The 27,609-nt window shown below is 44.8% G+C and overlaps 1 protein-coding gene across 2 annotated transcripts in view; it reads left to right on the top strand.

Moving 5' to 3' along the window:
* ANXA7 (annexin A7) overlaps window positions 1-21,470 on the top strand; it is an 835,753-nt gene extending 814,283 nt beyond the window's left edge. For both annotated transcript variants that reach the window (XR_011268601.1, XM_069610574.1), the window contains 2 exons: window positions 11,896-12,008; window positions 21,068-21,470. Coding sequence is in view for 1 of the 2 variants with exons in the window: in XM_069610574.1 (XP_069466675.1) it covers window positions 11,896-12,008; window positions 21,068-21,190 (236 nt within the window). In the remaining variant the exon portion in view is untranslated. The remainder of the gene's footprint in view (window positions 1-11,895; window positions 12,009-21,067) is intronic.
* Window positions 21,471-27,609: the final 6,139 nt, after the last annotated feature.

The following is a 27,609-nucleotide window of genomic DNA, read 5'->3' as shown; positions in this document are numbered from 1 at the left end:
GGGCTCTTCACTTGGTCATACTGCCACTTCACGTGCTTCCAAATCTGAAGATGGCTGCCAGAGGCGGTGCTTAGGTAGAGGGCAGTCATTGGCTGTGGTCAGTATGACGCAGAGACCAGTGATTGGTTATTACTACGAAAGACAGATCAGAAACGAAACTGATACTGGTTTTTTCTTTACCGAGGATTCCCAGCCTGACGACGGGGAATATTCATGAGCATGTGAATCCATGCCAGTCCCATGCTGGAGAACAACAGTTACAGGTAAGTAACTTGTTCCTTAGCTGTCGTTTTCTAACAAATATGTGCTATAAAAGGCACTGTCCAAACTGGGGTAGGATTGGCCTGGTCACTTGCTCGTATTCAGTGTGGGCTTGCTGACATTTCTACCCCCATTATGAAACAAACAATTTGGCACTGATGAACCCACAGCTGAATTTCCTAATAACTGCTACTGACACCATAGAAATATTTAATTTAGATGGAGCATTTTGGGAAGTCTGTGACATCTTTAAAAATAATGACCTGGAGTGACATACTAAGAACAACCACGGATGGCAGTTTTTGTGTTGGTATGCCCACTAAAAAGTAAGCACAGTTTAAATAAATCAACAGTTTGCTTTAGGTTTAAGGTCTTTTTCACTTTGATAATGTCTTTTTTATTGTTTCATATTAAATTGTAAGCGGCGCATTTACCAAAAAGTGTGATTGGCATGTGGGAAGCCCTCTTTTAGAATCGATTCTCCCCACCCCAATGATATTCACATCCCATCTCTCGCTGTGGTGTCTGCTTCAGGTCAGAAAAACGAAAACTAAGCAAGCAAAGGTACTGTTAAAATGTGATTGAAGGCTGGTTGAGGGAGCATATTTAAGGCAGTTGAAATTATCCGTAGCTGGGGGGGGGGGGGGGAGGGGTCAGGCAGGGGATCAATTTGGGGCAAAGCACCAATTGGAGAGGTTATTTGCTCCACTTTGATCCCTCCCCATCAGTGACGCCTATGACACTGAGCCATACATCAATAGAAAATGTACCCCTCTCTCCCCCAACTACTGAATCCCTCCACTTTTAGATTTGTTTTAAGGGTATGAAGTGGTTCTAAGTCCAGGAAAAGGCCCAAGCATCTTGTACTTTCTGAAATGCTCTTTTCAATGATGTCATTCTTTTTGTGAACACTTAAAATCACAGCTGTTTTGGATTTTTAGGGAGTCTACAAGTGGTCAATACACACCCTGGCCTTATACCTGGTTCTTTGATTGCTAATGAGTGAATATGTGATGTATGTAATGGTGTGTAACAATTTGTTTCCAAATTCCGAAGAGCTGTTATGGTGGTGGAAACTCACAGGACCCCTTTGTAAATGCTAAGGGCGAGAGAAGGCAACTTGTGTGCATTTTTCATGAATTCATTTTCATGTGTGGCTGTGGTATGGTATGGGTGCATGGGAGGCCTACTGGCCATGAAACCTAGGCTCATAGTCCCAGGCTGCCTGCAGGTGTTGGAAGAAGGTGGCTCAGGTTTTTTGTTGCCCACCATGAAATCACTTAATTGTAAGCTTGGTGGCATTTGAGCTCATTGGTAGATCTGGTCATACAATTCTGCCACTAAGTATAAGAAGGAAGGTTTTCTATTATATTGTAATTATATTGGGTGTGATGTATGGTTTGAATTAATGACTGCTGTTTGTCAAGGTAGACCATGATTGTTGCATATAGTTTTGTGGTGGGCCTATTTGTTATTGGTGTGTTTTGTTGTGTGTATGGCGGGATTTATTGTATACCATTTGGTGTGTTATCAGGCTCAAATGAAACCCAGCAACCTTTGGCGCTGATGGTTATGGAAAAACTGGCAGTCTCAGAAGTTCTTTTGAGGGACTCCTCATGAAGTTACTCCACCGAATTTAGAAGTTGCCGTACAATCATCCTGATGTAATGCTACCCATCCTGAAGTTGTGTAATCCCCCTGGAGTCATCGCAGCCCATCCTGATGTTTTCATGGAATCATCATCTTGGAATCATCTCATCCCATCTTGAAGTTATAACAGAATCATCCTGGAGTAATCCCCATCCATCCTGAAGTTGACATAAAATCATGCAGGAGTGGTACAAGATCATCACATGTTGAAGTAATCAGAAGCTCATCCTGGAGTAGTTATTGTGTTTACTATTGGGTCACCTCATTTAAATAATTTGGCCTACACATACTTCAGGATGGGTTTGTGTGGTCTCCCAGATCTAGTCCTGGATTATTCTGGATAGTCATCTGATTGTGGCACAGAACATCAGCGGGTGTTGATGGTAATATGGGCCTACATTCCGGCTCATGAGGATTCTTTGAAAGTGTTGCAGGGAATTTGCCTAATAACAAAATGGGACCATAAGCACAGAATTATATTTATTATATCAATATAAAAACATAGAAATATGTCCCACTTCCTTTGAACTTTTCCTGAGTAAAATACCCTAGAGTGCTTTCTGACATTTGTTCTCACATTTGTCACATATGTACTTTTGTGTTACGATATGGGTGTGTTCACCAATGAGACTTCACACCTTACTTGCTCTTTCACTTAGACTCTCAAAAAGTCCCAGCACAAGACATCATGCAAAACACACATGATGATCCAGTGCCATTGTCGTGGAAAAATGACCGGACTAATCTGGTCGATTGGTGAACAAGGTTTTAGTAAAAAGAAACTAGCAACAACAAATGAATGACAGTACAATACTTCAAAGCAAGTGAGAACCGCCTCCCTCCATGCACCGGTCTTATACCCAAAGAGACACATTCAGTTAAATAGAAGAGGATGTCCAGTCAGGGCATTAAATCCAACTGAAACAATGTTACAAAGAGGGAACAGAGCTCCACTACACAAGTCTTTGATACCAGCTCGTTCTCACACATTAACACAGTGTTATCAGGAAGGATAGCATGAAGTGATACATTTAGTGGCCCTGAATATACTCATCAGAGGTTCACACATGGTCAGAGGCAGGCGAGCATGCTTACAGTATGATGACTTTCGTCTGCTAAAGCCGCCTTTCCTTAGAAAGTGAGAGCCTAATACATGCTTGCATATGCCAAAAGGGAAACATGTCAGAAGCGAGCATGCCACACGCCAGGCTAAGAGCTTTCATCGCAAAGACATGTGCAGTAAAGTCTCACCTCACACTGGCAAGAAACAGTTTTTTAAACACGTCATCTTGTAGTACCCACTCAATATAATACAGCAGTGTACTCCGGGAGTACATAACATTTTCAATTGCAGACTTTCCCCCACACCATGAAGGCAGTTCTGGCCCATTGGGAAACTGCACTCATGTCCAGCATCAATACTGTCACAAAAAAGTTCCCCTCTTCAGCCGCAATGCCCAGATAGTTTAGACCTCAAGTGGACCAGATGATCGCTGGCCGCAACAGGTCACCATGCCACTAGCGAAGCAGAGCACCCACTGTTAACTTTAGGCAAGACACAAACATGGTCAGAACCAAAGAACAAACATGCAATTCTGTCATTGGAGCCACATTGAGGAGAGCTGTCCTTTTTAACATGACAAAATATGCTTACATAACATGGGTACTGTTGCTATACACATCAACAATATATCCCTAACTCTCAAAGGAACCTTCTCAGTTACTGCTGGAGAGAGACTATTTGATTGATACACAAGTTACAGGTAGTCATGTTGGCTTGCTCCTGACTTATCGTGTTCCTTCCAGGAGTAAGCAAGTCAGTTACCCCAATAACTTCTTTGTGACTTGACCATTTGCGCTAGGACCCATTGCTGCCTGTTCAATACTATGCAAGATTGCACTTCTGGGACCTGCTGGGTGAGGGCCTAAACTAATTTCCTAAGTCCATTTGGTGTGTTGCTGCTCAATCTAGCAGGGCAGAACTTTTTGCACATGCTGTCACCTTTTCACCCATATATTCACTCGGTCATCCTTCCACCCATACAACCATGTGCCCTCACATCCATCTACCGATACAGACATATTCACCCACTTGTTCATTAATCTTATTAAACCACTCTTCTATCCAGCCATCCATCGAAAAACCAACCACAGATTTACCCACTCCTCAAACACACTTTTTTTAAAAGCCAGACCTATTGGGTTTGCCAATTCTTATTCCTGTATTAGTTCTTCTATCAACAAAAAGCCTTTGGCATTGAAGAGCTTAAGCTGTTGGGCGTTGTATGTTTCTTTGCATGAGGCCACTTGGCATCAAAGTGATCTGCTGCAAAGGAGGAGATTGGGTGTGGGGGGTATTTTTTTAATAACTTTCATACTAGTAAATATTTTTCAAGATACCGGTATACTCTTTCTCTTTCCGAGCCAAGTTTGCAGTTTTCTTTCTCAAACCGCAATTTCTGACTTTATTGCTCCTAAAACCCTTTTTATTACTGTCGGAGTGGGTCTTCGGACTGCTTTGCTCACTAAGTAGCGCTGCACTAATTTGATTCCCCATGCTTTGACCTTCCAACCACCTTATAATAGACAGCTTCTTTGAGACAAAAAAGCTATGCAATTTTATTTAAATTTCCGTTATGCAGTGTTTCTTTCTTTTCCTCATGGTTGTAAATGCTGGGCGGTTCTTACTTTAGCTCCTTGGTTAAGTCTTTCTCTTAGTTGCAAACTGTCAAATGTATACTCCAATGGCAAACAATTAGAAAAACATTTAAACGTGTAGCTCATGAGCCCCATTCTAGACCATGGTGTGTGTAGATGTTGTCTCCTTCCAGGGCAGAAATCTTCATATTGTGCACTGGGGGGGCCCTCTCAATCTCCAAGCTTTTTAAGCTTAATTAAACACTCTTGGTGTTCTTTTTCTGGCTTTGTTTGTTCTGTGTGCACTTCTGCATAGCCCAATTGTAGATTCAGAGGACAATTTGCTTCCTTTGGCTGCTAACTTCAAGTTTTATCTACTGGTCCAGCCCTTGCCCCTCCTATGAAATGTCTGCTGATGCTGAGGAAAGTAGTGGCTAAGGAGCAATACATTCTTATTTGAAGATTGCAAAAAGTGTTTAAGGAGTAATGTATATTTAAAAGACCCTTTCTCCCAGTGCTCAGTTTGCCTGGACGTGTGTAGAATTTGCTGGCATTTTACCCATATTACTCTTTTGGACAGACGGACATTCCTGTTCTGTACAAAACCAAATCACTACCTTATAGTTAAAATCCTGTCAGAACTGCAGCAAGTTCCATTCCAAGAGGCAGGACACCCCGAGAAGAAAGCTGCACAAGTGGAGAACGTCTGTCTTGGAGTTGGCCCATACCCTCACCAAAGGCAAAGGTCGTCAAAGAGGGAGTCTCTGCTAGCCAATTTCCATAGGAGCCCAGAAGAAAGGCAGGCCCTAATACCTAAAGCCAAACATTCTAATCATGGGGCTGAGAAAGTTCCACACTCCCAGTTGATGGCATGTTCTACTGGAGACCAGACAATGACTCCTGATCCTTCCTGCAAGCTTGCAGCTTTGTCAGTGGAGAAATCTTCGGCTTAGTCGTGTACAGACAAGCCCTGTTGACAAGCAAGATCCACTTATCAAAATATTCAGTACAAAGTGGTATCTCTGTTCATGTCAAACATTGTTGACTACCTACTCATCACCAACACGGTCAGCAGTTCATCTGCAACACCGTCTGCACTACAGCAACTGTTCTCAAGAGCGTCCCTGTAGACGGCGCTTTTGCCAATGGCTTGAAGTATAATTACAATATTGCCAATTGTGGAATTGATCGATTTGCCAGATATTATTTTGCAGGAACAATCAGACTTTCATCCTCAGCAGATGAAGACACAGTGGTTCCTGCTACAGTGGAGAACAGAGTTCTCAGCACAACCACCAATTGAGGATAGTTGCGATACATTTCAGCCTTCTGTGATGCATTCATTAGAAAGCATTTTGGCTCATTTCCAAAGTCACCAAAAGATTTCAGTCTTTGGCAGGAAAGACTGTTCCAGACTCACAACCTCTAGGAAGGGCTCAGGTCGCCAAGGCACTGAAGCCTGCCCAACCAGCATCCAAAGCCTCTTAATTGACTCCACCTATTAAGGCAATGTAATTCACCTTCCCTGAAGAGGAAAGAGAGTTTTTGTAGCAAAACCTCCTCTGATATGCATAAATAAGTAATGGTCATAATTTAAGTATGGCCATTTGAACACACACTACATTCTGCCATTAACACTACATAACAAAGGCTTTCTGCACCAACCCTAGATGAAGACTACAAACTTTATGCCGGACCTAGATCCAAGATTTTCCTTTTGATGGGCAAGATCCCTTATAGAAGATCGACAAGCATCCGAAGGGGATCAAACTGAACTGACATAATAATAATAATAATTTGGCATTTATATAGCGCTACGAACCCTTAGGTATCTGAGCGCTGCTTATTATTACCCACGGTGTGTGGTGCTCATTTATCGACCTCGGAAGGATGAAACGCTGAGTTTGGCGCTGCCGGGATTCGAACCTGCGTTCGCAGGCTCTGCACTGATGTCAAAGCGAGCGCTCTACTCGCTGTGCCACTTGACCGGCATAAAATTGTCATGGGCACTAATCCCCAAGCAAGGATCCGTTTCCACTAAACAGACAGATAGGGGCTATGTGGACAAGGGCCTGGCACACAAGACACTCTAGATACTCCCAGTGTCTAATTCACCCTTATAATTCCGTGTCAAACACTATGGCCACAGTATCATTTATACACACTTCCTGGTTAGGGAGTTTAATTTCCTGTTTCCTTTTGCCAGCTCTGAGAGTTGCAGTCTAGTCTCTGGGTGTGGCTGCCTATATAAACCACGCCCAGCTAGCAACTCGTGCTTCGTAAGAATTTTGTTTCCACACTCACTGCAGCTCTGGTTCCAAGGAAGCTATCAGGAGATTTTCTTCCATAGATCCAGGACGTCTTCAGTTTGTACCCGAAAAAAAATCTGCACTATGGCTCCGGTCAGCTTACCTGCAGCTACGTGAGTCCTCTCCGACATCCTCTGCAGTGGTTTCCTTCGTCCGTTCTGCACTATGGCTACGGTCAGTTTACCTGCAGCTACGCGAGACCTCTTCAGCATTCCCGGCAGCGGAATCCTTAGTTCAGCACTGCTCCGGTCAGTTTTCCTGCAGTCCTACACAGTTTCTTCCGCTTGTGTTTTCTTCACTTAGCACTACTACTCCGGTCCTGAAAAAGAAAAATACAATAAGATTAAAAGGATGCTTTGACAAGAAGGTAATCAAAATTAACGCGTGATACTCATTAGAGGTGAAGAAAGCTCTCTAATCCCTGAGGCCGCTGCATCTCGTCACTCTAGACTACCCAAACTATCACTGGCAACCCAGTGCACGTATCGCCCAGCAAACCCCATCCAGCAAAGACTGTGCCGGTCAGAACTGTAATAGAAATTGAACGTGCACAATAGGAGAACTTACCTGGCAAGCAAATACCCACCAATTCAGTGAAGTAACTTGATTCAAACCAGCTCAAGACTCTGCGCCCCTGCACAGCTCAGGAAGGAGAGCTCACCAAATCAGTCCTAAAGGTGAGCCTAGGCCCAGTAGAGCACGCACCGGGTACCCAGGGAGGGAAAGGGCAGGTAGAACAAGGGGCAGAGCACCAATTCAACTGTTGTGTCTGCAGGTCTGACTCCTACTAGTCCGGGACCTTGGCCAGGATAGGGAGAACCACTACCCAAGTCCAGAGGTGGGAGCTGAAGGATCCATCGCTCCTGCAGAGTCCCGGTAAGTGTGACAAAAATACAGCAAGGGATATTGGCTCACTGAGATTGGGATTGCAGGTCCTACTGCCCCTTTCGTGGGTACACCAGTCACTAGAGTAGGGGTTATGGATCCCAGCGCTGTACTTATGCCCGGTTCTCTTCATTTCACTGCCGTCAAACCTTGTACAACCATTCAACTTGTGTATGCAGAAAGGGCTCTAGTTAATCCTGTTCCAGATCAACAAACAAGTCTGGTTTGTTTCCGGTCTGTCACAGCTACCTGATGGTCGCTGTGGCACAGGTGGAAGAATGTACACCGGCTGATCCAACCACGCTACCTGACGTTTCTAATGCAACGTTCTAGTCTATTTTAAAGATGGCACCCATATGTGTGCATCAGATTGTATTTATTCAATTGTGAACAAACGCGACTCAGGTTGCAACCCTGTATTCTCTCCAGATCCTGCGTAAGACGCTTGTTACTACAGTACATTCTTGTGCCCGTCCCCCACTAATCCTATAGGCATTTTCTTGACGTTCCTGCTGCCTTTCTGTTGCTGGCGATTTTGTGCTACGATGCGCTGTCTTATTTTCTTCTTGTGCTTCTCACACATTATTGGGGGCTCTGTTTACTTTTGAACTATTGCATGCACCATCCGAAGTTCCTCTTTGTCTACAACCTGTATGCTGCATGCTTCAGTTTAGACCTTCATTTGATATCACTGGAAGTGTCTTGCAAGAGGGGCAAGATGGGCTTATTTATTTTCACAATACGAATTTAGACTAACCTACATCCCAGGAAATCTAATTCTGATGTTTGTTAATCTGCTTAGAATCACATGCTGTGCATAGGTCCGACATCCAGTGGTCACTGCGGAGTATTGCATTTGCAGATACTCTCTCCAGAAAGAATGGAGAAGGATACAGCGTTAAACCAATCAAAAGAAATAATTTTGGGGAACAAGACATTCATATATATATATATACGGTTAACACATTCGTACAAAAAATAAAAGATGCTTACACAGATACAAGTCTGCTTAGTTCCTTTTAACGAAAAGGATCACTTTTGATTGAGAGATGGTCTTTATTTCTATCAGGATCTCCTTTTAGTACCTACAACTAAACTGCAAACCAAAGTTCTGTCTTGGTGCAACGACACTGCTACAGCTGGACACAGAGGAATTGCGCCCACTATAGAATTTATGTTGCAGTCTTTTTGGTGGCCTTCAACGCAGAGGGATGTAAGAGACTTTGTTTCCTCATGTCTGGTGTGTTCCTGCAGTAAGTACCTCACATCAAACCCCATTGGGAAACTAGAGCAATCCTCGGTCCCTCAAGTACCCTGGACTCATATTTCTAGAGATTTTGTGGTGGAGCTGCTGCCTTCACAGGAGTTCGTTCTGTTCCAGACATGCGCATGTATTCATCAAGGACATTTTCCATCTTCATGGATTCCCTCTTTCTATAACCACTTACCAAGGATCGCAATATACTTCACACTTCCGGCCTACTCTCTGTAGATTACTTGGCGGCATTGACAGAGCATTACCATCCAGCTATCATCCTCAAAGCAGCGGTCAAACTGAGAGACTAAATCACACCATGGAACAATATCTATGCTGTTATACAGCTAATAGTCAAGAATCGTGGTCGGAGATGCTACCACTAGCAGAATTTGCATACAACACCACCATACACTGGGCCACAAAGATGAGCCCTTTCCACTGTCTTTTGGGACATCCTCCGAGAACAATACCTTTTTTTCCATTGCTCCACCTACCAACATTCCCACCTTAGATACCTATCTGAAACAAATAACTGAAAATCACAAGATGGCGTACCAACAACTGCAACTGTCCAAGGAGAAGAATAAAAAGTACACTGACAAACATCGTAGCAAAAACCCAGATTGAAGGTAGGGGAAAAGGTGTGGTTATCCACTAAGTTCCTTCAACTGTGGATTCGCTCATCCAAACGGTCTCCTAGATATGAGAGACCATTTTCCATAACAGCCAAGCTCAATCCTGTGGCTTTCAGGTTAAAATGACCCTCGTCTTGGAGAAGAATTCACCCAGTTTATCATTCTTCACTATTAAAGTCATACTTCCCGATAGATTCCATCGAGCTACGGTATCATTCAAACAAGGAAAACCACCAACCACAGAATCAGAGGAATATGAAGTGTCATACATCTGTGACTTTAGGTATTATCGTGGCTTTCTTCAGTACCTTGTTCACTGGAAAGGTTCGAGAGAACATGGGAACCAGTATCACATCTTCATGCAACCATTCTGGTTCTGCATTTTCAAAGAAGGTATCCCTGGAAACCTGGACAGACGAGAAGGGGTCATACTGTCACAGCAACCCAATGGTCATGTGGCACAGGTGGAAGAATGGACACTGGCTGATCTACCACGCTACCCGACGTTTCTTATGCAACGTTCTAGTGTATTTTAAAGATGGTGCCTGTATGCATGCGTCAGATTGTGTTTATTTAATTCTGAACAAACGCGACTTGAGTTGCAACCATGTATTCGCTCCAGATCCTGGGTAAGACGCTAGTTACTACCATTCATTCTTGTGCCCCGTCCCCCACTAATCTTGTTGGCACTTTCCTGACGTTCCTGCTGCCTTTCCTTTGCTCGCAATTTTCATGCTCCGCTTTCAATTGCCTCTTATTTTCCTTCTTGAGCTTCACACAAAGTTTGGGGGCTCTGTTTACTTTTGAACTATTGCATGCACCATCCGAAATGTCATCTCTGGCTACAACCTGTCTGCTGCATGCTTCTGTTAAGACCTTCATTTGATATCACTGGAAGTGTCATGGAACCTATCACTTTGTCCATCATCTCTACTTGACATACTGGGAAGGGAGTTTTCAAGTACTTCAGATCCCTTTTAGGCCAGTATTGCATTGGCCGCTGATTTCAATCTTACTTCCTGAATGTTTTTGTGCTTGTTTGGCTTTTCCCTCTGAACTGGGACGCATCTACCGCCTGTCAGCTGCTATGTCCTTCCTGTCCCCTTATAGGGGGACAAATTACATGACAAATCTAAATCGAGCAAGAATTGCAAGAGGACCACACCCAAGGAGTCTGACTCAAGTGATTCCGGTGAGGGAACCCCCACAAAACGCCCCCTGCCCTGCCCACCGATGGCAGGTTAGATCCAAAGTCATGCAGAGGCTTAGCATGCTATAACGTCGGTACAGTGGATGCTGGACATAATTCCCAAAGGTAAACTGTTCGAATTTACGAGTAAGCCTGCTCACACATCAACACCTAGGCTCATTGTGTACCAAGTAGACCAGTTACAGCAATAACATATGCATAGGTTTTGATACATACCCTTATTAATTGCTGGAAAAAAGGATTTACTTCTAACTAGTTCTCAAATTGGTATCTTTCAAAAAATGAATGCAATTTATCTTCCTTCCTTATACAGCTGGAAATGCTTTAAAAAAAAAATGTATTTATACAAAAGTATACGTCCAGTACAGCTGGATAGTCTAATGCATCCCTATATACATTACTGAGCTTGAATCTGAAGATGGCTGTCCTTGTAAATTTATGCATCTCAAGTGTAAAAAGGTCCTAAACGAAGTTGATTGGCTATATTGGTATTTGTCATTTTAATGTACTGATAGGAATTAAATGTATAGTGAGGAATTCCAGCCTGATGAAGCAGAATTATTTAAGGATGCAACTCTACGAATGGTACCTATGCTGTAGAAATGCAGTTCTATGTGTGTAAGCAACACATTTTTCCCCTGGTGCTAGCCTTTTTTCCACACATAAACAATGGCCCAATTTCAGTTTCGGGCAGTTAGGCACAGATGCCACAAAGGGTTATTTGCAATGGGGATCAGTAATCCCAGAGACCGGTCAATATACATTTGTGTTGTGGAAACCTTGTGTTTGTCACGATCCAAGAAAAAGTACAGCGTGCTTAACTAGGCGCAACCGTATGTATAAAAATTCCAGTTAGAACCTTTATTATTTTCTTAAAATGTTATGCTGTATGTTTTTTCAAGCACTAACAGTGCTGTGCTATAATCTATATGGATTTGTGCCTTTAGCTATTGTATGCTGTGGTATTTTGATTACACTTTTGTTGGAGCATTTGATATATTTACCATGGTGTGAAGGTGCACCTTTAATCCATGTGTTCTGTTTTTGTAGTACAGTGTGCCCTTAACCGTCCAGCCTTTTTTGCTGAAAGACTTTATCATGCCATGAAAGGAGCAGGGACAGATGATTCTACGCTGATTAGGATAATTGTCACTCGAAGTGAGGTAAGAATCATTGCTTCATGTTTGTATCCAGGTTCTTTTTACCCAGAATTCAACAATTGAGTTTTATTTAATACATTTTATGATTTTGAAGTACATGGACTGAGCCTGGAATTGACAAAGACTGGAGTTTGTTGGTAATGCAATGAGCAAAACTGTGGATCATTAAGGGTAATAGAAGTATACACTTATAACACAAGCAACAATGTAAAGATCAGACATTCCCATCAAAGAGGGATAAGAGGGTGGGCCATAGTCTAACGTGATGACATTGGACCACATCCTGCACTGGTGATTTTAGAGGTGTATATTCATCAAAGCAAAGGAGGCAAAGTTGGGTAACAATGACACTGTGGTCATTGCTCCAGATATGATTTTGAAGTGGGCGCGTAAAAATACTAAGCTCTGTTCCAATGGGATTTACAAACAAGTCAGATCTTTTCACTGTAAACAGGAATGTTTCGTACTAAATATTTCTTTGCACCTACATATTAATGCACATTAAAAGATACATTGTACCTCTTCAGATCAGGCAGTATTAGTAATAGTTTCAAAGGCGGGAGCAGGCTGCAGTGTTTGCAGGGAATTCCCACGGTGTGCCTGCGCTGTGACTACGACCCTTTGAACCTTTGGAGGCTGCACCTCCAGCTGTACTAAACTGCCTCCATGTCCGATAAGAGACCATGAAGGCATGAGCAAAGGCGTCTGCAGTGTTTTCAGCGAATTCCCGCAGTCTGCCTGTGCTCTCTGACCATTTGAACATTTGGAGGCTCCAGCTGTATTTAACCACTTCCACATCTGCGAAGCGGCCGCAAAGGCATGAGCAAAGGCTCCTGCAGACAAGCCGGAAGCAGTGGACCATTTACTCGGCACGAGCGGTGAGCATACAGCTCAGTCTTCATATGTGTTGTACAAATTATTGATTTTTCATAAACCCGAGGAAGTTGTTTTTACATTTCGCACACCAGCTGACCTACCACTTTCGTAATTAAGCTCACTTTCAGATGAGCAAACTTGAAGAAACTATGGGAGAAAACTACAATATCCCTAAAAAAGAAATCTATGACTTATGTAGCAGGGAGTAGTGGACTTAGATGTCTCCTTACTAGATGCCTCGGCATCCATGAATTTGGCTATTGAAACTGTTGCCAATCTCTCTTTTGAAGTGGGACGGCCCTGCATTGTGTTAACAGCTGCTCCCAGTGCAAACTCTGTTAACGAGACAGGGCAAAAGTACAAGACTCCGATATCAAAATCAATTGTCACCTACTTTACTATTATACAAAGGAAAATAATGATGGATGCACAAGCTCCATCCACGGCAGGAATCAGTAGTGAATCTGCAATAATGGATAATCGATTTTCCCAGCTGCCTTTAGTATCGGACCCAGTTATTGATGGTTTTTGAAGTACGGGAGGAAGTGTTGGGGGTCGGGGTAGCTTTTATTTAAATTACCCCCCAATGGCCAGGCTGCGGGGCTAGGTGTACCACTTACTAGGTCTACCACTGACTGAGAATGTGAGGGGGATGTTCTTATAGTAAGAGATTATAAACGACCTGTAATTCTAGAAAATAAACAGCAAAAACTGTCCGCAAAAGTGCATGCAAAAACAAAGGGGTAAGCAGCTAAAGAAGACCAAACATAAGAAGCAACTGAAAACGTTGAATGCAAGATACAAGGTCTTTTTCTTAACTCTTGTCCTGGCTAATAAGAAAACTATAGAAAGTGGCCCGACTCCAGTGGATATCTCCGGGGGAACTGTCCATGAAACCCCCCTGCTTGAGGATGCAGTTGAGAGAAATGGGGAAACGGATCCGAAGTATAAGGCGAGCGCAGAAAAAAAGAATCGGCAGCACAAACACTCATTTTGGGATACACAGACTCAATGCAACTTTTTGGTCTCTGAGCAAGTAGGGATTCAGAGAAATAATAATTTATCTTTCACTTTTTAATAATTTGACTTTTTGTGCATTTCCATCGCGCTGCCTTCATTTGTCTCCATTGCCCTCAAGCTGCCTTTTTGCAGCTCACATGTTTGAGTTTGTGCTGCATGCTTTCAGAAGCATCCTGAGGCACTTCGAAGATGGCTGCTGCCTTTTCTTGGGGCTAAAAGAATTGTGGCTGTGCCTCTTTTCTTCATCCTGCACCTTGATTGGTCACTGTAGTGCCTTTTTCAACCAACTAGAACCTGCAGGGAGACTCACCAAAGGCCATTGCCTTGATTTCAGATTCATCCCTCATCAGAACATCGAAGCGTGAGGTCCTGCTTTCCCTTTCCCCTTCCATCTGTATTGCTCGAGGAGAGGTTGTACTGTTCAGCTGTGGTCCACTCTGCATCAGCCCGATTGCCTCTTCCAAGATGGCTACCTGTTTTTCACCTCAGGCTGTGTAGCCTTCTCTGGCCCCTTACCAATTGGCTGCCTCCTCATTCAACTTACAGTCAGGGCGGACCGGGAGGCGGGAGCTGACCTGTTATTCTAAGGCCCACTTCTAAGGCCCCTGTCAGCATCCCTATCTGCTTACTGGGATGCAACATGACGCTACTATAACAGCCTGACCGTCCCTGGGGCTGCTAGCTCCCTCAGCTGGGCTTCCAAGACTCTCTTACTTCCCTCTCCATTCGTTAGTTTCTCTCCTTCTGCCTACCCTTTCGATTTCATCCATTGACCTTAACTCTACCTTCTTCTTGTTCACAACTGGTCTTCCCTTCATGCTCTCGTCTAAGCACTCACCTATAATTCTACCTCATTTTTTTACATAGTGGTGCCTTAGCAATTGCCCTGCAAGTCAAATTTGGGTGTGTTTGGGAAAAGTCAAATTTGGGTGTGTTTGGGAAAAGTCAAATTTGGGTGTGTTTGGGGAAGTGAAATTTGGGTTTGTTTCGGGAAAATCGAATTTGGGTCTCTTTGGGGAAAGTCAAATTTGGGTCTCTTTGGCAAAGTCAAATTTGGGTGTGTTTCTGTAAATCAAAATTGGCTGTGTTCTTTTTCTCACCTTACTTCAGCCCTCAATTGTAACCTGCTAGCCCAGTGACTGCTCCATACCTCTGATCTTGTATATTTCTCCTACTGTCTCCTCTCTCTACCTGCCCGTGGCGTTATCTCTTTCTCCTATCTATTCCAATTGTTTCTCAATCAACTTTCCTTCCCTTCTCACAAATTCGGGTGAGATGAAATTCAGAAAGGATATCTTGGCTTCCAACCCTGGTCTCCCCATCGCTGATAACTATTCCAGCGCCTCTGCCAGACAAACCCTCACTGACATCCTCTTTTTCATTCCCTCACCAGATCTCTTGACCCCTCATATGATCTCTATGCTCTGTCCTGTCTCCTCCTCTATTAATGGGAGCAGTAACGTCAGGAAAGTGCTAACAAGATTAGTGGGGGACGGGGCACAAGAATGAATGGTAGTAACTAGCGTCTTAACCAGGATCTGGAGCGAATACAGGGTTGCAACTCAAGTCGCGTTTGTTCAGAATTAAATAAACACAATCGGACGCATGCATACAGAAACCATCTTTAAAATAGGTGGCACCCGTTTGGAAGTCCGAGTCTTCATTAACGTCTATCTAAATGGTACTGTCATGGTGCAAGGCCCTCAGGCTAATCTCCTCTTCTTTGATAGGCGGTTCCTTCGCCTCATCAACTTCCTCTCATCTCCAGCTGTCCCCTACTCTCTTCCCCTGGCTACCTTGCCCTCCTCCACATCCTCCTCTGGCCCATCTCAAGCTCCGTCTACACCTCTGCAGGGCATACCTCTGATGTGTACCCCTCCCCGGAAGGTCTTTAAGGCTGGCAACCTTCTCCATCTCGCCACTCTCAATTCTCGCTCGGCTATTAAACACTCCTCTGACATCTGTCACCTCCTTGAAGAACTTGAACTCATGTCCTTGGTCTCACCGAGACGTGGTTCACGGCCAGCTTTGTCACGAGTTTTGACACTCTCCTCCCCGACGGCTACAAGATACTTAGCCCCCAGATCCAACCAGCCTGGAGGGGGTGTAGCCCTGATCTTTCCTGGGTGGATTCCTGCCTCCCTGATTTCCACTCAAGCTTATTCCTCTTTTGAATGCCTAGTCTGCTGTCTCTCTCTCTCTCTCTCTCTCTCTCTCTCTCCTCTATCCACTCCCTTACTGTGTCTACTCTCTACCGGCCCCCTGGTCAAATCACCTCTTTTCGAATGGATTGTGTCCTCCCATGTATTCCCCATCTTATGATATTTGCATCTCGCCAGCTTTGCTGCTTCGGTAAAAAGAATTATCGACAGAGGGCGCTGTGCACAAGGTCGTGGCGTCGATGTCACTCAACGGGCTCCGTACCGTGTCAACGTCACCATCAGTATAAGTAGCTTGTGCCGCGCCCGTTGGCTTCAGTTCTGTTTTTCTGCGCTCTCGAGTTAACGGCGCGCTTCGAAATCTTCTTCAAGAAAATGTCGTCGTCTTCCACCCCTTCTACTCCCAAGACGGGGTTCAAAAAATGTATCGACTGTGGATCGAAAATGTCGATTACAGACCCTCATCGCATTTGTCTTTGGTGCCTGGGTTTGGACCATCGAACCATCAACTGTGGCTCCTGTCAGTCGATGACAGAGAAGGCTCTTTGTGAGAGAGAAAAGGAAAACTGGCGGTGGGTGGGAAGCTTCCAAGGCCTCTTCGAAGGCCTTGTCAAAAAAACATAGAAAGTCGGGAGAATCGAAGGATTCGGATCACCGTAAACATTCAAAGAGATCTCGATCACGTAGTAGATCGAGACGTTCTTCATCTTCTTCAAAGAAGATGAAGAGGAGACATAGATCTCCCTCCTCTTCCTCTGATAAGTCTACCGAATTGGTAAGATGTCCGACTAAGTCGGATTCCCCAAGTAAATGGGATGAATTTAGAAAGCAGATGATGGTCTTTGAGAATGCGGCCTCGACCCCCTCAAAGAAACCTCGAAAGAGCCAGATTTCGGTCGCTCCGTTGGACGACGCAGGAGAGTCAGAAACTACTGTGGAAAGATCCAGTAGTAAGGGTGAAGCTCTAAAATCTCGACCCAACGCCAAATCGTTGAAGGTTCTTCGAGAGTCGAGTGATTCCCTGACACCAACGAAGAAACATAAGTCGTTGAAGCCCTCGACGACTTCGACTTCAACATCAAAGCCGAAGGAGTTTTTGACACCTTCTTCGAAGAAGTCATTGATGCCGTCGAAGACTCCTTTGATTCCTTCAAGGCAAATTCAGACACAGGTAAGGAGATTTACTCCTTTACCTAAATCAGACTGTAAGTCTATGTCTTCTATCTTTGAAGAGGAGAGTGCCTCAGAAGAAGTAGTTTCTCCTTTTGGGGTACAGTTTGGTGCCAGAGGAGTTAATCGATGCAGAATCGAAAATGAGACCTGTGCGACACCCTTCACTCTGCTAGTGACATTGATATATCACCACAGCTAGAATTTACAAAACCTGACCCTGCCGAACATGCAGATTCAGGGTACAGGAGTTTGATGAATAGGGTTGTTGAATACATGGGCTGGGGTAAATCTTCACCCACATTTGATCAGGATGATCTGACTGATATCCTGAACCAGGGCCCCCAGAAGGACCCAGTTCTCCCCTTCCATAGGGCACTTCAGAGGACAGTAGAAATAAAACTGGGAGGCTCCTGCAGTTAACAGTAATTTTCCTTAGAAATACAGAGCTTCTGGTAGTGACCCTGATTACTTAAAGAGGCATCCCACGCCTGAGAGTCTGGTTATTCAGGCAGCAACTTCAAGACAAACAGCCTATCCATCTATCCCCCCTGATAGAGAGGATAAGAAGGTGGACGCTTGTGCATGTAAGGTCTTTACCTCGGGTAGCATGGCTCTCAAGTCACCAAATGTCACCTGTACCCTGGCCAGGTTCACCCATACCCTGTGGGACTGCATCACGGGGGTGGCTGATCATATTCCGGAAGGCGAGGAAAGGGAAGGCTTCCTGAATATTATAAAAGATGGCAAGGAGGCAATGGGGGAATGTCTCCAATCTGGACTTGATACTGCTGATAGCATCAGCAGATCCATGGCTGCAAGCACAGTGCTACGCAGATTTGGGTGGTTGAGGAATTCGGGGGTTGCACCTGATGTGCAGGCCAGGCTACTCAACATGCCTTTTGATGTCTTAAGGCTGTTTGGCAGTAAAGCTGATGAAAGCTTAGAAAAACTGCAGACCTCCAAAGCGGCGGCTAAATCTCTTTGCGCCTCTATGCAACAGCCTCAGAAACCTTATTCGGGCTCATCTTCCTGGAGAGGTCGTTCTTTTCGATACTACTCCTCTTTTGGTAGAGAAAGAGGACAGGCCATACAAAGAGATAAAAGAAATGTCCCTCGTGGTGGACGAGGAAAAGGTGCAAAACCAGCCTTGGGAACGGCTTCTTTGCCCTCAGCCGCTCCTGCAGCCGCCGCCAAGTCACTCTGAGGCCTTATCACACAAGACCCCGGTGTGAGGCAGAATCTCACAGCATCTGAAAGAATGGCGGTGCATTACTTAAGATGCTTGGGCACTGGAGACAGTAGCTCAAGGTTACTGCCTTCCCTTCCTAAAAAGGCCTCAGGACCATCCACCGGGAACCAACTGTCAAAATTCCAAATCCGCTCCTTGTGCAGGTAATTTTAACCCTGCTAGAGAAAGTTGCAATAGAACATGTACCTGTAGCGGGGTGGAACAAGGGCTGGTACTCCCCTTACTTTCTCATTCCCAAGAAGGACGGAGGATTGAGACCCATTTTGGACTTAAGAAACTTGAACAAGTTCCTAGGGAAGGACAAGTTCAAGATGGTTACCCTTTCTCAGATCCTTCAGGATCTCCAACTCCAAGACTGGTTGGTATCATTGGACCTTCAGGATGCTTACTTTCATGTGCCAATCCATCTCAAGCACAGAAAATACTTGCGGTTCTCACTATCAGTTTCGAGTTCTGCCATTCCGGCTGACCTCCGCCCCAAGGGTTTTCACCAAACTGATGGTGGTTGTGGCAGCGAGTCTCAGGAGAGGGGGGATTCACGTCTACCCTTGCCTGGACGATTGGTTGACCAGAGCGCATTTTCCCGAACAAGCTCAGGAACGTCAATCACCTGTCACTCCCTTCACAAACTGGGCTTCTCCCTCAATTTCAAGTAGTCCCACATGATACCATCCCAAAAGCTCCAGTTTATCGGAGCAGTCCTGGATACTTCCTCGGGCAAAGCCTCGCCTACCGAGGTGAGAGCTCTCCACATTCTGCAGATGGTAACAAAGGTCCAAAATGCCCAACATCTTCCGGCCTTCGATTTTCTTAGGTTTCTCAGTCTCATGGCATCCTGCTTCTTTCTCGTGCCAGAGGCCTGACTGAGGATGAGATCCCTTCAATGGGCTCTCAGGACACCATGGTCCCAATTCTCTGGGAATATGTCGGATCTTCTGCAAGTTCCAAGCACAGTTGCTCAAGACCTTCTTTGGTGGGCTTGCAACAACAACATTCTCAAGGGAGAATCTTTTTGGCAACCATGGCCGGAGATAACTGTAGTGACGGACGCCTCACTCACGGGGTGTGGAGCCCACACCAACGATCAGACCATAAGCGGTTGTTGGTCTCCATCGGAGTCCAAACTACACATCAACCTGTTAGAGCTGAGGGCAATCGGACTAGCGCTGAGGGCCTTCCTGCCCCTCTGTACAGGAAAATAATATCTTGATAATGACGGACAACACAGTGGCCATGTACTACCTCAACAAGAGAGGAGGAGTAGGGTCACTACCACTGTGCAGAGAGCAGCTTTGGTTCTCGGCAATATGAGAAGGAATCTCTCGATCGGCAGCTCACCTAGCCGGAGAGCAGAACACGGCGGCAGATGCTCTGAGCAGGCAGAACACAGTGTCCCACGAATGGGAACTAGCTCAGCTGATTTTCAAGCCAGAGCAGCTCTGAACACCTCCTGTGTTTGGCAAGGCTCTCAGTTTACCTTGCTCTCGGTGATAAGCCGCCCGCCAGCTCTCGGCTCCTCCAGTGAAGCTCTCCCTCTGCGTTCAGTCCTCCTTCCCTTTTTAAGATTGAGTTTGATTGACTATAGTGCGTATGTTGGTTTTGCAGTGAGATTTTCCCTCCTTGCCCAATCCTCTTACAACTGACACGAAGAAGGACTCCAACTAGGTAGTTCTTACCCTTCCTTGTCATAGTGTGATAGATTTGTGGGGAATTATAGAGGGGGAGTGGGTGAGAGGAGTCAGCGGACACAGAAGGTGGAGGCGCATACCATGTTCTCCCAGGATAGTCGTCACTGGTCCCAGGGAGGGTTCCCCCCTGCCCCACATGAGACCTACCCGCAGAGTACCCCTGCCCAGTGGGACTATCGGGGAAACAGCCTCAACACCCTGGCCTCATAGGAAGAGGCTCCCCCCATGGGAGCAGTGACAATACTGTGAGATTCGTCACATACAGTATCTCACATTTTCTTCTGGCATCGTCCGGATGCCATTGGAGTCTCATTTGATGTCATTGAGATTACACGCCTAATGTGTGAATAGCAAACAGTTCAACCATGTTTTGGGACCCTTGTTCAATGTTTGCATGAATCATCTTGTTTATAGTAGAATACTGGATTATGACAAATCACATCTGTGGTGTTTTAGCTGCAAGTAAATGGCACAGATTCTAAGCACTGAAGTGTGTAGTCAACATTTTTCGCACCATAAATTCCAATGAAACTTGCATCTTTCATAATGCTATCAGAAGTACTCTGAATAGTTTCATTTTCTCTTACCGTTGAGAGACCATTGGATCCACTCTCCTGCTTTGGCAAGACGTTCTTGCAGCAATACAGTATTGTGGGAATATGAGAGGCCTTTTTTATAGAAACGACCTTTGCACACAAATATGATATGAGGTTTTGCATGGTACAAAGCATATCTTCTAGTTATTAGACATGTTCATTCAACACAATCTTGAATTTGGCTTATTTTGTGCATATATCTTTAATGCAGTTTATATGACCCTAAATACTAAATGAAAAAATCTAGTTTTACTGTCTTGTATTAATGATTGATATTGTAAATATGCTTCCTATTTTCCAGATTGATCTTGTGCAAGTGAAACAAGCTTTTACACAGATATACCAAAAAACGCTTCCATCAATGATTTCAAGCGATACATCTGGAGACTACAGGCGTTTACTGCTGGCAATCACGGGCCAATAAGCACGTTTTATTTGAACAAACAAATGTTGTGAACCAGCATTTGGACTACATAGGAATGTTAATGCTATATAGACACATCTTTATATATTGAATTTTACATATTTACATGTTTATGAACATTGTATGAAAGCATAAATCGTTAAATGGGACTATATAGTTTAGGAGTATTAATCAATTATTTTTTACCTCTGTCATCATGAGTAGTGTTTACATGTTACATTTGCCTTAATTACAAGTATGCAAACATTTTTTCACTTTAAATAAATGTACATTTATTCAACATAGTATCTTTTTTATTATGTAAAGTTGGTCGTACATAATTGGAAAAATTGAAAGTACAATCAGGAATGTTTCATAAGTCGATACATATTTGTTCAGCTTTTTGATTCACCTGACTTGCATACATGTTTATCTTGTCGTTGATGTGTAATATGTGATTTTTAACATAAGAGAATCCACAATTATTCTGACTTCTTGGCAGACCGCAATGCCCATTTGAGTAAAAGCCATTGTCAGATTTTCAAACCATCGGTAAAGTCATGGCAAGATGTGAAAGAAGAACATACAATTCACTATTGAAAAGCAGGAAACACCATACTCTATGGGGGAACCAGTTGGACTTCAAGAACTAGATATGCCTCTAGGTAATGTGTGCTCACCCTAAGGTCTTCTGATTATAAATCCTAATGACGAATTACTGTGAGTTATATAAACAAAATTAGTTCCTTTTTGTAAACCATTTGGTGATTACATTTTTTATTTTAAAAAATTCGCAAAAAAACAAGGAAGACAGATCCACATGTATGCATTCTGGAAAATAGTCCGTCGTCCGAACAAAATCTGTAAAAATATGTACCCAAACGAAAGGAGGAAAAACGGCCATTAGTACAAAACCGAAGATAACATAACAGACAGTGCATGTACTGTATGCAAATCACCAATAAAGAAAATGATGAAACCTGAACCGTAGACAAATGCAGATAAAACAAACTAATATATGTTGTAATATATGTTGTGTACAAAAACAGTTGTGCACACTATTTTTTGGCAATATAATACATGGCTGCTGGTTAGAACGAGCAGGGTCTTCAATATTGTAAAAGCCAAACTGGCTACAAAGTACAAACAGTCAAAGAAATAAGAAAGAGAAAAACAAAACGGTCAAAAATATGTTGATAAATTATAAGCAGCCCTGAATCAATGAAAATATGCATCTGGTTTATCAATTTCATATCTTGTGTGAGCCTCAACCCGTGGCGTGTTGCCAATTGTAAATCTTCAATTGAACTACATGTTTAAGCACTGGGCAGCCCGCGAAACGTGCATCACGTGGTAATATCCTATGACGGCAATATTATGATGTCATAGACAAAGCACAAACCCCAGAACAAAGTAAATAAACATAAAGAAAACAAACATTTGGCTAAGACAAGGCAATGTTCACATCCAGCTATTATAGTATGTTTAGGACTAACTGGAAGGTAATCATGTTATACATTCTATCATGCTTAGGTCAAATAACTATGCAACTAAAGTAGAAATAATTGCTTATTCTTAGGATAGAAATATCCTAAGAATAAGCAAAAGCTAAAGAATAAGCAAAACAACAAGATTTTAGAATGATACCAGGCACAACCTGGTACAAAAACTCTCAAGGAATACTGAGTTGTAACAAAACCGCAAGGAACTGTTATTTGAATGAACCTTTCAGATGTTGAACTGGTTAAATATCATATCACAATTTCATAGAAAGCTGAACATTTACAGAACGCATGCAAAATTAAATTCCTCATTCATACCCCCTTTGGTTGAAGCATTGAGTCTATCTGTCCTGTAGGATTCTCTTCTGTCCAAGCAGTTCCTCATGTCATCAAGTGTCCTTGTGGAGATGACTTCAACAATCTAAAACTTGTTCTGGGCAATCTGATACTTGTCAAAGTGATGGGCCACAGCTGATATCTGATTCTTGGTGCGAATGTTTGAACAGTGTTCTTTCCACCTCTATTTAGTTGGCTGGTCTGGATGATTTTCTGATGTAATAATCTGATGTAATAAATGTCACAAGGGCATTTGATTGCATACATTGTTTGCCGTATCACAGGTAGCATAACAATTCAGTCTAATCTTCTCCCCAGTTAGAGGATGATTGATCACATCTCCCTTAGTCACATAGCAACACTTGAAACAATGCAGACATGGAAAGGTGCCGACTGTTTAATTATTGTGCTCCGTGTCTTTTGGGATGTGATACCACTAACTTATCCCTTAAGTTACGGCCCCTGGTATAGGAAAACAGGTAAGTCGGGAAATGAGTCTTTAACATGGTTGGCACTTCGAAGTACTTTGAGGTTCCTCTTGGTTTATTAAGTGCTTTGTTTTTGCCATCCTAGTGCCTTGGATCATTTCCAACTACAGTGCTCCATATATCAACTATAAATTTTGAACTCCTGGAATAAAGTTAATTATCAAGTGGTGCTTGCTTAATACCTTCTTTTCTTCTAGCGAGTCCAGTTTTACATCAAGTAGAAATGTGTACTGGACTTTTTGGGAGGATTAGATAAGGAGGAGGTCAAATGAAAATGCACATCATTTGTTTTTGAGAATATTTTTCTGGACTTTTTTAGGTTGGGACTCATTGACAAGGCAGTTTTCTTTACGCCAAATACTGTTATATAGGCTGTTTACTCACTTGCGTCAAATACTGTTATATAGGCTGTTTACTCACTTAACCTGCTGATCCTGGTGCATACCAGTTAAGAAACTGAGCAATGGGTTTTGGATGATCCTCTGTGCAGATACATTTGACGCCATGTGGTGGGTCGAACTTGTTCACAGTGATCCAATGATGCTAAAGGGGATCAGTTACCACTAACAAAATAACCTTGCTCATGCCAATGGGCTTAAGACGACAGCGGTTGGCAAAAGCACTACTGGAACCTAATACAATACAGCTGCTGGATTTAAGACCTCCTACCCACAGTTGGCAACATTGTTTTGGCTGACCATTTACACTTGTTTTTTTAATGATGTAAATAAACCACTGTTTGAGCCTGCCCTCGGTGAAAGCAAAACTCTGCTGTGTGGCGGGTCCATGCTTCTGGATGTAATAGCTCAAAAGAAAGCATTTGGGCTTATCTCTTATGTTTGGACCTATCAGTTAAGTAGATCATAGAGTTAACGGACGGTGCACATATACTGCTTGCTTCAAAATAATTCTGGCGTTTGAAGTGGTATCGCACAGTGTTAACCCAATTTTTGATCCTTTGGAGTACCTCTGAATAATTTTCTAAATGGTGCAGCAGTCCGCAAGACAGCAAGAAAAAAGGGAGAAAAAAAAGAGAAACGGTTCTACATATATCTCCTTCCCAGACAAAACAGTAGGTTATCCATCTTAACTAGTTAGCTTCCCAGTTATTTGAAAATAGACTGGCTAAAAGAAACTGTCATTGTTAGCAGCACGTTATGGCCCTCGCACTACTTCTTCCATCCTGGGGCAGACCACAATCGGCTCAAGAAAAAAACACTCATCCCAAGGTAGCTTTCAGGCACACACTGCAGAGGCAGTATGACATGTAGCAACCACAGACCAGAAACCTGCCCCCAGGAGTGTAAACGTGATATCACTACACCCTTGAAGTGAAACGTTTCTCATTGAGTAGTGAGCACATCTAGTGATACCCTTTTGGGACCATGGTGTTGAACCACCCGACGCGACTTGAACATCAATAACATGATGAATACCAAATATACAAAGAAATCTGTTCTGTTTTGCACAGGGTGAAAAGGGAAGTCTGAACCCCTATCACTGACCAAACACAGAAACCATCTTGGCAGAGTATTTGCATCCCTCAAACTGATTGGCTCAAACAAATGATAAGAACAGCATAAAACAATACATTAAAATAAAACAAAATAAAATTGCTCTTAGAAACTTTTAAAGGACTAGTATAAGAAAAGATGAGGATTGCCTAGCATTTCGGCACTGGACTGCCCTTGTGGGTGGGACAAAGACTGATATTCAAATTAGTATTTCTCCTCTGGGAAGGGTGCAGTAAGCTAAAACGTGGTTGTACACCCTCCCGAGTGGAATAAATTCCATAGAACAAGGTATTTAACCCATGCTCGTTCTCAGTAGATGAGTTCCCACACTCCTTTGTAACTTTATAAAACTTGGGGTTTCACGCTAAGTAACCCTGGGTAATCCAGACGTGGACTCCTTGCTCAGTGTACTTAGAGAGGCACAGCTTCACCTCGTTGATGAGGCCTGACTAGGCCGAAACATCTGTCTGGGTTTGCTGATGTTCTCCAGCATGGGGTCTGGCATGGATTCACATGCTCATGAATATTCCCCGTCGTCAGGCTGGGAATCCTCGGTAAAGAAAAAACCAGTATCAGTTTCGTTTCTGATCTGTCTTTCGTAGTAATAACCAATCACTGGTCTCTGCGTCATACTGACCACAGCCAATGACTGCCCTCTACCTAAGCACCGCCTCTGGCAGCCATCTTCAGATTTTTACCGCACGTTCATGTGTTGGGATCCTCGTGCTATTGCTCTCGAGCGTTAGTGCTATTTTTTCACGTTTTTTCTCAAAAACTTCGTTTTTTCGGTCAAAAGAGCCTCAAGCTCCACCGACTCTCCATCCGATCAACGGGGACCCGTGTCGGATTCGTCTGCGCCCCTCAAGGGTGAAGATTTCGTCGAGCTACGCTTTTGGAGGACTCCAGAAGTTTCTCAGGCCCGGACATGGCCCAGGAGAAGGGAAGCTGGACGCCCGGAAAGCTGTTCAGGATCTGCCCTGGATGCCAGCTGCAGAACCTCTTTAAGGAGGACGAACACTCCTTTTGTCTCTACTGCTTACATGAGGACAAGACGCACGTGGAGAAGGACTGTGCGTTTTGCGGCAATATGTCGGAGCGGACCATGAAGGACCGCCATCAACGTCTCGCCAACTGGCTGGAAGGGAAGAGCCCGTCAGGCGAGAAGAAGAGGAAGAAATCCGAGCGGTCTTCTAAGACCTTTGAGGACGCCCCGGCGACGGGGGTCCAACACAAGGCCAAGCACCGCGAGTCCGCTGGCACCGGGAGCGCCGAACGGTCGGGCTCTACGGGCGCCAGGCAGGGCGCACCCTCCCCGGCACCTTCAGCCACGAGCCAACGCTCTGGGTCGGGTAAGCACCCGGCGAAGCTCCTGGAGAGGCCCCGGTCGAGCTCGAAGGCCCTATCGGAGGGGGAGCGAGGCAGTGTCCCCCCCCTCAAGGATAAGGCGGTGAGCGCACCTAAGGTGGTGAAAGCCTTAATCCATCCGGCCAAGCCCTCTATCGATACTGTCGCGGCGGCCCTGGCTCAGCCTGTGGAGGCTACACCAGTGGTGGCGACCTCGGGGCTCAGAGTCTCCCTGCCACCTCGGAGGGAGTCCTTTTTTGTGCCCATCGATAGGACCCCCGTGAAATCCCCGGCGGGGAAGAAAAAGGGGGGGCAGGGCGTCGTCGTAGATTCGGCCTCAACCTCGGAGGAAGAGCTGATTGAGGTCTTAAGCCACGGCCTTGGCGTGGAAGAAGACCGGCCCGTCGGGATGGATCCCGACGCAGGTGACGACGACATCGTCGAGGGTGCCGACGGGGCCCCTGATCGCCCGTCGGATTCCCCTCTGCCAGCGCCGCAAGACAACTCGGCGGCCATTTTGTTGGCTATACAGTCCTTATGTTCAGAGATAAGGACGGGACTACCGTTGCCGACGGAGGAACCTCTCCCGTCGGGGGATCCTGAACCGGGACCTTCTGGTGTTCCCCCGCCCAAGAAAAGAAGGATTCACCCTCCACCTCCTTTTCAGCCGTCGCGCCCCGTCCAGCCCTCCTCCCCGTCCACCCGAGGGGATGATACGGGGACTGACACGGCAGCGACGGGTACGGACGACGAGGTATACGATGAGGATCTACCGTCCTCACCTCCCACCAGGGCTTCTCCGCCCGACGAGATTGGATCGTTCCACTCCATGATCGCCAGGGCATCCGAGCTTTTCCAACTCTGCCCTGAGGAGAAGAAAAAGGAAGGATTCCTTTATCAACGGCGCGAGGCCAAGAAGAAGACGGTCCTCGCGGTGCCTCTACTGGACAACATTTGGGATGAGGGCCTCGCCCTCCTCAAGAACCCTTCCACAACGCCAGCTAGAAGAGACCGGTACGAGAAGAAGTACCGGGTCCCGGACGCGGCCCCCCTGTGCCTCCGGGCGCAGCCTACCCCGGACTCCCATCATCTCCGCGGCGGCCAGGAAGAAAGCGGGGGGGGGTGCGGCCTCCACATCGACTTCCCCACCGGACGGCGAGGGAAAGAAATTGGACGCTATGGGACGCAGGGTCATCTCGTCTGCAGCGACGACGATTAAAGCGGCCAACGCCTTGGCTATCGTGGCCCGCTACGAC

Source organism: Ambystoma mexicanum, chromosome 8 (genome assembly GCF_040938575.1).
Source record: "Ambystoma mexicanum isolate Mex_15411 chromosome 8, UKY_AmexF1_1, whole genome shotgun sequence".
NCBI lineage: Eukaryota > Metazoa > Chordata > Amphibia > Caudata > Ambystomatidae > Ambystoma > Ambystoma mexicanum.
The sequence above is the reverse complement of the archived record's forward strand: the minus strand, read 5'-3'. Positions and strand labels throughout refer to the sequence as shown.